We start from the raw sequence: 12,357 nt of genomic DNA on the forward strand, positions 1-12,357 counted from the left end.
GAGGGGCCATCCCTAGTAGACCCTCAAGCCAAACAGGGCAGGGAGGGAGGAGGGAAGCAGGGCAGGCCCTGATGTTATGAAGTTGAGTCAGTGTAGGATTAAACCCATCAGCAGGCCACCCTCTGGCACCTGCAGCAGACTCTCCTCCCTGCAGGGTTTCGTGCGGCCCCTTCTGAGGCCCCGCCTCCGTGGATATGAGCCGTGCAGATGAACCCAGGGTCCGATTGCTTAGGGAGGGATTCCAGAGCTTGGTTGAGCAGAGCAGTGCCCTGGAGCCCCCACGTACAATGTTGGATTAAATGGCACCTGCCTCAGGGGATAATTGCAACATTAATTAATCCATGAAGATCACCTAAAACAGGTTCAAGACCATAGGAAACATTTGGAAAATATTCTATATGTTTTTGTTTTGTTTTGAGACAGGGTCTTGCTCTGTGGCCCAGACTGGGCAATCACGGCTCACTGTAGCTTCAAACTCCCGGGCTCAAGCAATCCTTCCACCTCAGGCTCCTGAGTAGCTGGGACTACAGGCATGTGTCACCATACCTGGCTCATTTCTTTTGTATTTTTAGTAGAGCCGGGGCTCCCATTATGTTGCCCAGGGTGGTCTCAAACTCCTGGGCTCAAGTGATCCCTCTCCCTTGGCCTCCCAAAGTGCTGGGATTACAGGTGTGAGCCACCGTGCAAAGCCTGTTGTCTGTATTTCTGTCCTCATCTTGCTTCATACACTTTTCCTCCTGTTGAAGGAATGCGATCTGCTCTCTCTTCCCCAGAGCTGAGTATTTTAGCTTTTTAGTCGAGGCAGACATGTCTCATGTCACAAGAGTTAGGAAGACAAGCAGGCTTCCTTACTTCTGAGTTAGTTCGTTCTTTCTGTTATTAACACTGCAGAAATTGTTGAAGAGAAGCTTTAAAGTGTGAATAATGAAACCAAGTTTTGAAATGGGGTGTTATAAATTAAAACAGGCAGGGAATCTGCATTTTGTGTTTTTGTGACTTGAATGGGTGGAAAAAATAAATAATGGCAAAACACACCGTACACATATCAAGCTAGGAATCCGTGCCATGCACAGCTTTGGACAGGAAGTGTCTGGAGCTCAGGAGTTGCCTCCTTGTACCATGAGCTTCACATTCTTCACTGACGAGCACAGCACTTACATGCAGGGTAGGTCTGGCACATGTGTAGTTTCTGATTTCTGCAAGTGCATTTGGAGAGCAGTGTGGGGATCCCGTAAGTCTGTAGAACTTCCTCATAGGAATTTAAACACAAGAGGCAATGATAGCTCAAGGATAAGTCTAATCTCTCCTTTGCCCATCTTAAGAAATGTATCATTCTGGAGTTGTCGCGTGGCCTCTCTGCCTTTATCTGACTTGGTTGCAGCCTGTTGGCAGAGGTGGAATAGATGTCTGAACTCACCCTGTTGTGCTGACCTTTCCTTCCCCACTTGCATCAGCTGTACCCAGCCTCCAAGGTAGGAACACAGCACAGCAACCCGCAGGGGCAGTTCCCGACCTGGCAGGGCCACGGCCCTCTCTTCACCTGCTGCAGTGGCCTGTGTTCCTGGGAGTGATGGCCGGAAGATGCTGGACATTTTCTTAACCTCTTGTTAAGAAAGATCGCGTCTATGTCCTCCATCTCCTGCTTTCATTGCTTGTTTCTTGCTTTTTACTTGTGTTGTTTTCTCTGCCTTTTCATGGGACTTTGAGGTCATTTCTATAAAATGCAGGCATTGCCTTCTTCCAAATACATAGTAGGTCTGTGTTTCTTTTTTTAAATTTTTGTTTATTTTACTGTAAATTCTGGGATGCATATGCAAAACGTGCAGTCTGTTACATAGATATACATGTGCCATGGTGATTTGCTGCACCTGTCAAACCGACAAATACGTTTTAAGCCCTACACGCACTAGGTGTTTGTCCTAATGCTCTCTCACCCCTTGCCCCCGACCCACCGCCAGGCCCCAGTGTGTGATGTTCCCCTCTTTGTATTCATGTGTTCTCATTGTTCAGCTCTCACTTATGAGTTGAGAACATGCACTGTTTGGTTTTTCTGTTCCTGTGTTAGTTTGCTGAGGCTGATGGTTTCTATCTTCATCCATGTCCCTGCAAAGGACATGAACCCATTCTTTTTTATGGCTGCATAGTATTCCATGGTGTATATGTGCCACCTTTTCTTCATCCAGTCTATCACTGATGGGCATTTGTATTGGTTCCAAGTCTTTGCTATCGAGTAAAGACTAAATTTCCTGACATGACATTCAGCAACCCATCCCCTGTAGAAACATCTGCTTCCTGGATATGTGATCTTGGCACTTTCTGAGTGTATAAAACAGCAAGTGATGGAATCTGTCTTACAGGGTGGTGGCAAGTGGATGAACACTGATAGAGTGCAAGAGTCATGGTCTTCTTTTCAGATTTGCCACCTGCAGGAGCCTGTGTTCCAGCTGAAAGGAGCACTCGTGTCTGCAAACCTCCTGAGTGGTGCTGGGCACCGTTCTGCAGGGCTCTGCTCGTCTCTGTGCATCCGACAAAGCACAGTGTTTTTACGGGAGGTCAAGTGACCGTTGCTCGCTCAGTGTTTGCTGAATAGCTATGAGGAAGAAATAAAATGTGTATAACTGAACAAAATAGTGATTTAAGATACAGCAGTCCCTCAACAGCTACTGTTTGGCCACCTGAATTTGGGGATGGTGAGATATTTTATGCTGGAAGCTAAAATTCAGAAACGCCTTGACTGGTTTGTTTCCATGGTTGACTGAGTTCTAACAAACTGCCCTCCACCTCCAAGTAATGGGGTCCTATTAGAATGCACATTTCTCCCAGCCCCAGTGCCTCCAGTCCGAGTCCCAGAGCACTGTCTCTGGGAATCTGCATTTGTAGTCTCCCTCCCCAAATGTTTCTTATGCAGCCTCGAGTTTGTAAACTACTATAGTAGGTCAACGGGCGAGGCATGGTGTGGCTCAGAGAAACCCACCTGAGCCCACCTCATATGTTTGGGAGACCAGGTATGGAACACAGACACTTAAGCTTTTCCGGAACCGGTGAAAAGATCAGGCAGTTAATACGCATTTTGCAGATACTTACAAAATTGAAACAAGGCAACATGTAAATGTGAAAATAATTACATTTCAAGCCAGGATGGGTGGTTTTAAAATCTTTAAAAACAAGAAGTATGGCCTGCATGAGACCTTAGTGGGAGGAGCTGCTTCAGCAGATGGGAATACAGAAGAGTATTTTCCAGGCAGTTAAAGCAGGTGACCTGTGGGCGTTGACTCTGGGAAGAAGCATTTAGTCCTGCCACAGGTGTTTGATCTGAAAGCTGGTGCTCTGGTAGGTTTTGGTGCCCAGCAGCAGGACTGTTTCTGGCTGTCATAAGTCCATTGGGAATGATTTTGGAAGAGTGTTGACCAGAGGCCAGGGAATCATCTCTCCAGTAGACTCTGTAGCAGGAACCACAGCAAAGTTCGGGTTTTCCAGCTGCCATTGTGATGCATGTGACATCCCGGTGAGCACGTTCTCACTGGAGGGGTCAGTCTCCCCCCCCAACCCACCCAGGTTGACCTGGCTTTTCCTCCTGTAGCAGCAGGCAAGAACTTCTGCATGGTGGCAATTCTGCAAAAACAGTATGGGGTCCTAACAGGAGGGAGACGAATGCTAGACATACACCCCCCACCCAGAAATGAGAACAAGAAGGAAAAAGATAGCTGCCCACCCCAGGTGCTTTCTAAGGCTCTGGAGCTGGACCACCCAGCTTAGACTGCAGCCGCCTCTTACTGGCCACTTGATCTCTTCCTGTGCCTCTGTTTGCTGATCTCTGAAACGGGGAAGAAAACAGTCCCTATCTCTTAGGGTTGTTGTGAGGATTGAACACTTGGAATGGAGTAAGCTCTGTGTTTGCTGTTGTGTGGGTCTCTCTCCTCTCTCTCTCTGCCCCCTTCCCCTCCCCACGTACATGTTTCATTCCATTTCTGTCATTTGCTTTAGCCTCTTTCCCATGATACCTTGATCCTGCCCACCACAGCCTTGCCCACCGTTTTTCTTTCTGCCTAGGCCAGAGCTGACCCAGGGATGCTCTGCCCACCGGCCTTCTTGACAGACATCTGCAAAGGGAACAGGCCTAGTGGGCAGGTCTCGCTTATGGGCGCTCACACAGGCTTTTCATTCTGCTGGTGTTTTGCCTGTTCATCTCACACTGGAGCCTGTCAGCATTGACTGTGCCTGTTAACTTTCAGTGGGGACAGTTATTAGGCAAGGTTAACGTATTCCCTTAAATACTTCTTTTCCTTCTTCTTCTTCCAGCCTTTAACTGAGAGGAAGCAGTTGCTCCGATTCTCTTCCCAAAGCAGGTGGAGCGCCTTTGCCTCCTTCGCCCCGGGTCCCTCTTGCCTCTGCTGCCCTGTGACATCTCTTTCCCCGAGCTCACACATGCTCATGCTCTCTCCCGTGACTCGCTGGGAGTGAAGAAATTACATAATTTTAGGAGTTTGATGGAATTGTTTTCCTAAGACGACACTCAGGTGTCCTCCCAAGCCGTAAGCATCTCCCCTTTTCATCCTGGGGCTCTGGATGGCATAGGGGACCCTCTTGATTACAGCCTCCTGTGCCATCAGCTGGGTCAAGTCACGGTGTGGTCTTTGCCTCGAGAGCGGCAGGTAGACCTCTGCCTTCTGCTGAACTGGGGACCAGGAGGGTAGCAAACTGCAGAACTGTTTTAAGGTTCCAAATGGATTCTCAGAAATCTGTGTTCTTGTCGGTTTAGATTGTGAGTATAGAAACTCTTTGCTCTCTTAGAAGTGAAATGTTGACTGCTGTTTAGTCTTATTTTCCTTTATGGTAATTAGCCCCTCATTAATCCGTCCTCTGTGGCAATACCGTATTTATATATGAGAATCTTAACTTTCTTCTCTGGGTATCGTTGGTTATGTTGGTACAATGGTGGTAATTGTGGAGGCCTTGGTTGTAAAACAGGTAACTCATTCACAAAGGTTAAAAAATCCTAAAGGTTTATCTTGCATTAGATTCTCCCTCCACTCCTGTGCCCCCAGCCCCCAGCCACCTAGTTGCTTTCCCCGTGGACACTCGCTGTGTTAGTATTTTGCATTTCCTTCCAGATTTATATTATGCACATATGAATATATGTTATTTCCCCCTTTTAAACAGATGGTAGCGTATATGTATGCAGTGTTCCGTGCCCCTTTTTCACTCAGCAATGCATTTGGAGATCTGCACATATAAACATGTGAAGAGGTGTCTGATTCTTGTTTGTAGCTGCAGAATATTTCTTCATATGGATGCACCCGGATTTGCCTAAGTGCTTTCCCATGGATGGGGATTTAAGCTTCCTCTTGGTTTCTGAGATGAAGGCCATGGATACAAATAAACACGTAGAATTCATACTGACCAGGTGCAGCTTAGACAAAGGCAAGACATTGAGCTGGTCCTGTGTTGCTTGTTGGGGATTTTTCTATCAAATGGGAAAGGACGTTACAGTGGTCTTCAGTGGAACACTCAGCTTTGCATATGTTCTTCTGGCAGTCCTCAAATAAGGAGGATCACTGGACACAGTCTTTTATTGTGTTATTTTGCATGCTAGTGGGTCTCCTATCTTGGAGAAGTAGTTTGTTTAAAAAGATGTTTGTCTGAGTCCAGCCAGATGAATGGAGATTCACAGGCTTGGTAAAGGGAAATGAAGACTTGGTACCCATTATTTAGAATGCGATTTGTCCAGGGTCAGGAACACTTACCCCGGGTGATAAAGGACTGATCTTTTCATCGGTTCTCATTTAATAGGTGCCGTCATGGGATATATCTGGGGTGGGAGAAGGCAGAACTGTAACTTTCTTGAGGGAAAGGTAGCCGACACCTCTGACCTCATAAATTCTTGTTTAATTGAATGAGAAACATGATGAAAGGATTATAAAGTCTGGTAAAGACAGCCCTAGCAATATATTAACGTATACATTGTATCAAAGTGTATATATTAAAGCCTTAACACGATGTGATGTTTGAACTAGCAGAACATTAGAAGATGAAGGTCATAATTTAGGAAGGAATAAGCCGTAAAGTTACCTTTATGCTTCCTTTTGAAGTACCGCTTTTAATGACCCTGAAAATCTTATTTGTAGCTAAACTTGAATCTGGAAATATAAATATATTTAGTAAATGAATGTAAGCTGTTAGCAAGGCTGTTGAGTAGCTAAGAAACAAATGCTCTTTGGGTCTGCAGAGGAGGTAGTGAGCATGTGTAACGGGAACCTTCCTGGGGACCCGCTTTGTTGGACTCTGAAGAATCAGTCCCACACCCTTCAGGACAGGCAGAGGGACTTCCACGTTTCATGCCTTTGGGGAGAGTTTCTTTACCTTTTGTCTGTTTTGAACATATTCTTTCTTGTTTGATTCCTTTAGCATTAGGTTAAATATCGGTCAAGTCTTACAACATTAAACGGAAACAATGTCTGTTTATTCACCCTTGTTCAAAAATAAGCCCTATGGATCTCCTAGCATTCCTTTATCTTCTTTATCCTTTAAATTATAGGGGAATCAAACATTTAAAAAGTGAAGACTGACAATCGTGGTAACTGATTTCTTTGAGAACCAATCAAAACTTCCAAATGATGAATGGCGATGATAGTATGTTTGTATAAGCACCTGCTGTCCGTGTTCAGGGCACCTGACATGCACCAATATGTTGGCTTAACTCTCAATTGGGAGCCCACGTTTAGCAACTAACATGCTCCATCTTCACCATGTCTACTTGATGATAAAAAGTCAGAGCCACTGGAGCTCGCAGCAGATTTAGGACCATTCTGTGTTTGGTTGTTGGTATTTGGTTGTAACTTCATGAAGTTATAGTTTTGGTGAGGAGGGAGGATGTGATTCAAAATTCTTCAGATGTGGTGAGATGACATGGATGGGGCTTACCGTGTTATTCCTTCCCCCCACTCCCTCCCTCCCCCCGCCTCCCTCCCTCCCTCCCTCCCTCCCTCCCTCCCTTCCTTCCTTCCTTCCTTCCTTCATCTTGCTCTGTCACTTAGGTTTGAGTGCAATGGTGTACTCACTGCTCACTATAACCTTGATCTTCCAGACTTCAGCGATCCTCCCACCTCAGCCTCCCAAGTAGCTGGGACTACAGGCACCTGCTACCACGCCAGGCTAATTTTGTATTTTTCATAGAGATAAGGTTTCTTTATGTTGGTCAGGCTGGTCTCAAACTCCTGGACTCAAGCAATACTCCTGCCTCAGCCTCCTGAGTACTGGTGCCTGCCACCACGCCAGGCTAATTTTGTATTTTTTTGTAGAGATGAGGTCTTGCCATGGCTGATCTTGAACTCCTGGACTGAAGCACTTTGCTCACCTCGGCCTCCCAAAGTACTGGGATTACAGTCATGAGCCACCATGCCCGGCCACTGTGTTTTTTTCATCTTGGTTCTCAGTGAGGAAACCAAAGCAGAACTGGATTAAGGGGTCAGAGTCCATGGGTCACCATTTCTTAATGGAGCTCTTATCTCTTGATTCCTGCTTCAAAGCGTTTTTTTTTTTTTCTTAACTATTGATTTGGTATCGAATTTTCTTCTTTTAACTAGTTCAACATTTATTCTCTCCGTAGCCAGAGCTCGTTGAAACTTTGGCTGTTATTAAATCCAGACTCTTTGTCTTTTCAGAGGTTCTTGGCTGTGAAGCCAGGTCATCACACGGCATGACTGTAATGATGAAACAGGATGTGACAGTCATCAGATCCCACGTTTTAGTGGATTCCTTTTAGACATTGCTACTTAAATGACTTTTCCATGCCGTGGCCAAAGTCTGCAGGCCACAAACAGTCCAAAACAAAGTGACTCCATACTGATAGGTTGACAAGTTTCCTAGAGAAAGGGCCTTGTCCATGTACACTGCTCATAAACCTTGTTTCTGAGTTTTACTGCTTCCGTTTAGCTGGGATGCTTGACTTTCTTTCATTGAAGGTTGTCTTTGCTTGGTGTTGGGTGAAGCACATCACAAAGGCTTAGATGTGGGCCCTGCAGTCCCACCCCAAGCTCCAACACCTTCCCTTAACCTCAGAGCTGTTCTTAGGAAAGGGAGATGCTCGTTCTCTCAGCAAATCCTGCTCTGATGCTAATCTTTCCCTACAGTCCTTCTTCTTCTTTTACTTTTTTATTTTTTTTTATTGCATTTTAGGTTTTGGGCTACATGTGAAGAACATGCAAGATCATTGTATAGGTACACATATGGCGGTGTGATTTGCTGCCTTCTTCTCTTATTTTTAGGGTGGAATATATCTATTTTTCTAAACCCTCACTTTATGTGAACCCCTTTTATTCCCGCCCAGTTCTATCTCAAGCGTTTGTATCTGTGATAAGACTGAAGACTCTTTCAAAGTCATGTCTTCCATTCGGCTGCTGTCTATTTTGTTTTTGTTTTTTAACGTGTAAAGGAATGTTTTTCTCAATCTTAGAGATGCCCCATTATTGTTGTTCTTCTGTTTCTTTGTTGGTAAGATCTGTTTGTCCCTCTTGTCTCAACTTCTTCCCGTGCAGGGCTGCAGACTCCTGTTCCAGAGGTTATTGTTGATGTGGAGTCCATGGACATCTTCCCCGTGGGCTGGTGTGAAGCCAATTCTTATCCTTTGACTACACCACACAAAACAGTCTGTAAGTGGTTCCCGGTTGAGGGGGGCGGTGGATAACATTGGCGATCTTCGTGAATCAGTCGGCAGCTTCGTAAAGAAATTATGACCCAAGTTCTAAAGCACAAATAAGATTTTGATTTTCCACTGAGAACCCATGTTTTTGTTATCTCACTTAATCTTTAAGCGTCTGCATGAGATGATGTCACAGGTTGCCAGACTAACAGTGAGGGACAGTTGAAGGTCACAGAGAGGCAGAGGAAAACATATCTGAAATCGTCACTCTCCGTTTTTTATACAGTTCATTGTTTTGATGTAAAAAAATTTGTTACATACTATATTATTGTATTATCATTTCTTTGAAAGATCTGATTTTTCTCATGTAGCTTCTACCAACAGAATACCGTGTAGCACGGTGCCTTGTTCCTGTAATCTTAGTACTTTGGGAGGCCAAGGCAAGAGGATGCTTGAGCCCCTGATTTTGAGGCTGGCCTGGGCAGCATAGTGAGACACCGTCTACACACAAAACAAGAAGTACATATAGAATTAGATTAGTTGAGTAGGGTGGCACATGTCTCTGGCCACTCTGGAGGCTAAGGCGGGGGGATTGCTTGAGCCTAGGAGGTCAATGGTGCTATGAGCCAAGATTGCAGCCAGCCTGGGTGACGAGTGAGACTCTATCTCAAAAAATAAATAAAACAAACACCTAACCTACTCTTAGCACTAACTATTCACTGTTATTTCAACTGTACTTTATAAAGTATATTACCACACATCCCTTTGGTTACAGAAATAGCAAATAAAACCAATATTCACAGATAATCAACCCAGCAGCACACGCCCATTCGTACACATGTGCACGCACACACATGCACATTTAAATACAGGCAACAGTGGTTTTTCTGTTCATTTGTTTTGTTTTGGGGACGGAATTTCACTCTTATTGCCAGGCTGGAGTGCAATGGTGCAATCTTGGCCCGCTGCAACCAGGTTCAAGTGACTCTCCTGCCTCAGCCTCCCAAGTAGCTGAGATTACAGGCACCCACCACCATGCCAGGATAATTTTATATGTTTAGTAGAGACAGGGCTTCCCCATGTTGGTCAGGCTGGTCTCGAGCTCCTGACCTCAAGTGATCCACCTGCCTCAGCCTCTCAAAGTGCTGGTGTTACAGGCGTGAGCCATCAAGCCCACCAACAGTGTGTTTTAATGTGTATTATTATAGGTCATTATCACAAAATGGTACCATTTAATAATCTTCTAACCTAATAAATCATTGCATTTATTATTCAATCCTAATGTGTATCAGAAGTGTTGTTTAAAATGATGAGTCCTTAAAGATCATAGGTTTCCACTGTTGAAGAGATTCTATCTCCATCATTTTCCTTACGGAACTTAGGCGCCAGCTTTCCTCCTTCCTAAGAGCCTGTTCTGTGGTCACTTCTGTAGACTCTCACAGCATTGCTGGAAACACCCCAGTTCCATCGCACAGTTGACTTGAAGTTCCTTGATGGCAACAGAGTTTCAGGGCTCCTCTAGCTAGCATTATGAAGAGCACCAGAGGACATTATGTGTGTGAAACAAGTAGGTAGTTCAGATTAGACACAGGCCTGGATGCTACGGGATTCTCCTTTTCCTCAACCGTCCTACTCAATGTCTGATCAGTTTAGAGTAATAGTTTCCCCTTATTTAAAAATATTCTAAAACATTGATCATATAATCATCATTTTAATCTCAGGGACATTATTTTCCCCTGTCACTTAAAGTGATGCAGATTCTGGCCAGGTGTGGTGGTGGCGGCTCACGCCTGTAATCACAACCCTTTGGGAGGCCAAGGCGGGTGGATCACCTGAGGTCAGGAGTTCAAAACCAGCCCGGCCAACATGGCGCAACCCCGTCTCTACTAAAAATATAGAAAATCAACCAGGTGTAGTGGTGGATGTCTGTAATTCCAGCTACTTGGAAGGCTGAGGCACAAGAATTGCTCGAACCCGGGAGGTGGAGGTTGCAGTGAACTGAGATTGCACCGCTGCACTCCAGCCTGGGTGACAGACCCATACTCCGCTCTGTCTAAAAAAAGAAGTGCTTCAGATTCTGACCTTGCCCAGCCAGCATGGCCAGTAGGTTCTCCCTGAGTTTTGTCCCACGATTGGAGCTCCGATCCCCTTTGTCCTTGTTGGCCCTCAAGGAGAACCTGGTGTCCTGAATCCTCTTCCTCTCCACTTCACATGGATATGGGAGGCTGCAAGTGCTTTGGGCTTTTCCGGAGCACAGTCACGTACAGGTTAAGATGAACACTGTAAAGTTTCCCGGTTCTTCAGGATTTGGGATCCGGGTCTGTTGTGCTTGGCTTTTTCCCAGGGGGTAAAGCATCCCCATCCCATTAACAAAGACCAAAGGAGACAAGTATGCCAAGCTCACTTTGCACCTGAGAGGTCCTAAGTGTGGACCTTTTTGTAGTAATAACTGGAATTGACTATTAGTCCAGAGTAGGCGAGGTTTTATGGAGTATTTTTCTTATTTATTTTTGCTTGCATTCCTTGCACATATATTTTGCTTTAAAGAGGCAAACTCCATCTCCAAAGCTGCCAGACTCCAGCAGCTTTAGAAGTTTTGTTGGAATTAATTTATGCTTATGTTGGAAGATGTAGGATTATCCGAGCCAGAGTTGTAGACGCCAAAAGCTTTCGTCTATTTTTGTTAAGGTGATCGGAATCAGTTATAAATATAAACTGGAAATGTTCTTATCCATAGAAATCACTATTCGCTCATGGATGTCAATATTTGACCAGACATATTTGCGAGCTACTGATTCTCCTTTTGTGAATACCATGCTTTAGTTTAAATGCACATGTCTGACAGCACTTTGGGAGTGCATTGTGATAGTGACATGATTTGCCCCATCACAACTCTCCTTGGGAAAGAAGTCCTTCTGGATAACTGCCTGCAACAATTGCTCTGAACATGTGTGCTTATGTGAGGCACAACAGGGGTACTCTTTTGCTTTCCTAAGCGCACATTTAAAGTAAAGTAGCTAGTGTCATGATAAGATTAAGTGGACTAATTTCTACCAGGATCTCACGTCTGGTGAGTTAACGTCTGTCCTGTGCTGGAAGAAACACATAGGGAATTGCCAGAGTGATGTAACTTTTCGGCATTTAAGTTACTGCTTTAAAATGGGTGCCTTTATAACCTGTTTTTAAAAATGGACTTGCTCCACTAACAAAGCTGATTTCCTTTTTCCCCATTTGCCTTTTTTACAGCACAAAAGAAGAGAAAGATTGCAGTTGTGCAACCGGAGAAACAGTATGTGCTTTTTTCCCCGCCAGACTGTACCATATACTGATAAACTGTAGCGTCTTTATGGAGGATGGGAAGCATGGCTGTTTTTATTGGAGTTACTAGCAAATAGCACACTAGTAGAGGTAGCAGCAAAACATAGTGGCTGTCATTTGTTGTGTACCTGTTATGTGCAAGACACAGTGACTGTGTGTGTCCCCAAGGCACTCACAGTCCAGATTCCTGTGGCTCGCTTTTTATTCCACCTGGGCATACCTGGGGAGCATCCCATACCTACACACAGAGTAATGGCTGTCTGTGCCTGCAACTCTCAGCGTCCACAGGGGCCCCACGTGGCAGGTGCAGTTTCGACTCGCAGCCCCTCACTGCACTTGGAACGCTGCTGCTTACTCACCTCTCCTGGAGTGGCTGGGCCTGGGGGGCAAAAATCTTCAGT

The 12,357-nt window shown here is 45.1% G+C and overlaps 1 protein-coding gene across 9 annotated transcripts in view; it reads left to right on the plus strand.

Annotated features, from left to right (window-relative positions):
- The window catches only part of SFMBT2 (Scm like with four mbt domains 2), a 264,676-nt gene that overhangs the window by 207,608 nt on the left and 44,711 nt on the right, over positions 1-12,357 (plus strand). For all 9 annotated transcript variants that reach the window (XM_035306701.3, XM_035306700.3, XM_035306702.3 and 6 more), the window contains 2 exons: positions 8,535-8,648; positions 11,885-11,927. In XM_035306701.3, the coding sequence (XP_035162592.3) occupies positions 8,535-8,648; positions 11,885-11,927 (157 nt within the window). The remainder of the gene's footprint in view (positions 1-8,534; positions 8,649-11,884; positions 11,928-12,357) is intronic.

The sequence above is a fragment of the Callithrix jacchus genome, chromosome 7 (assembly GCF_049354715.1).
Source record: "Callithrix jacchus isolate 240 chromosome 7, calJac240_pri, whole genome shotgun sequence".
Classification (NCBI taxonomy): Eukaryota; Metazoa; Chordata; class Mammalia; order Primates; family Cebidae; genus Callithrix; species Callithrix jacchus.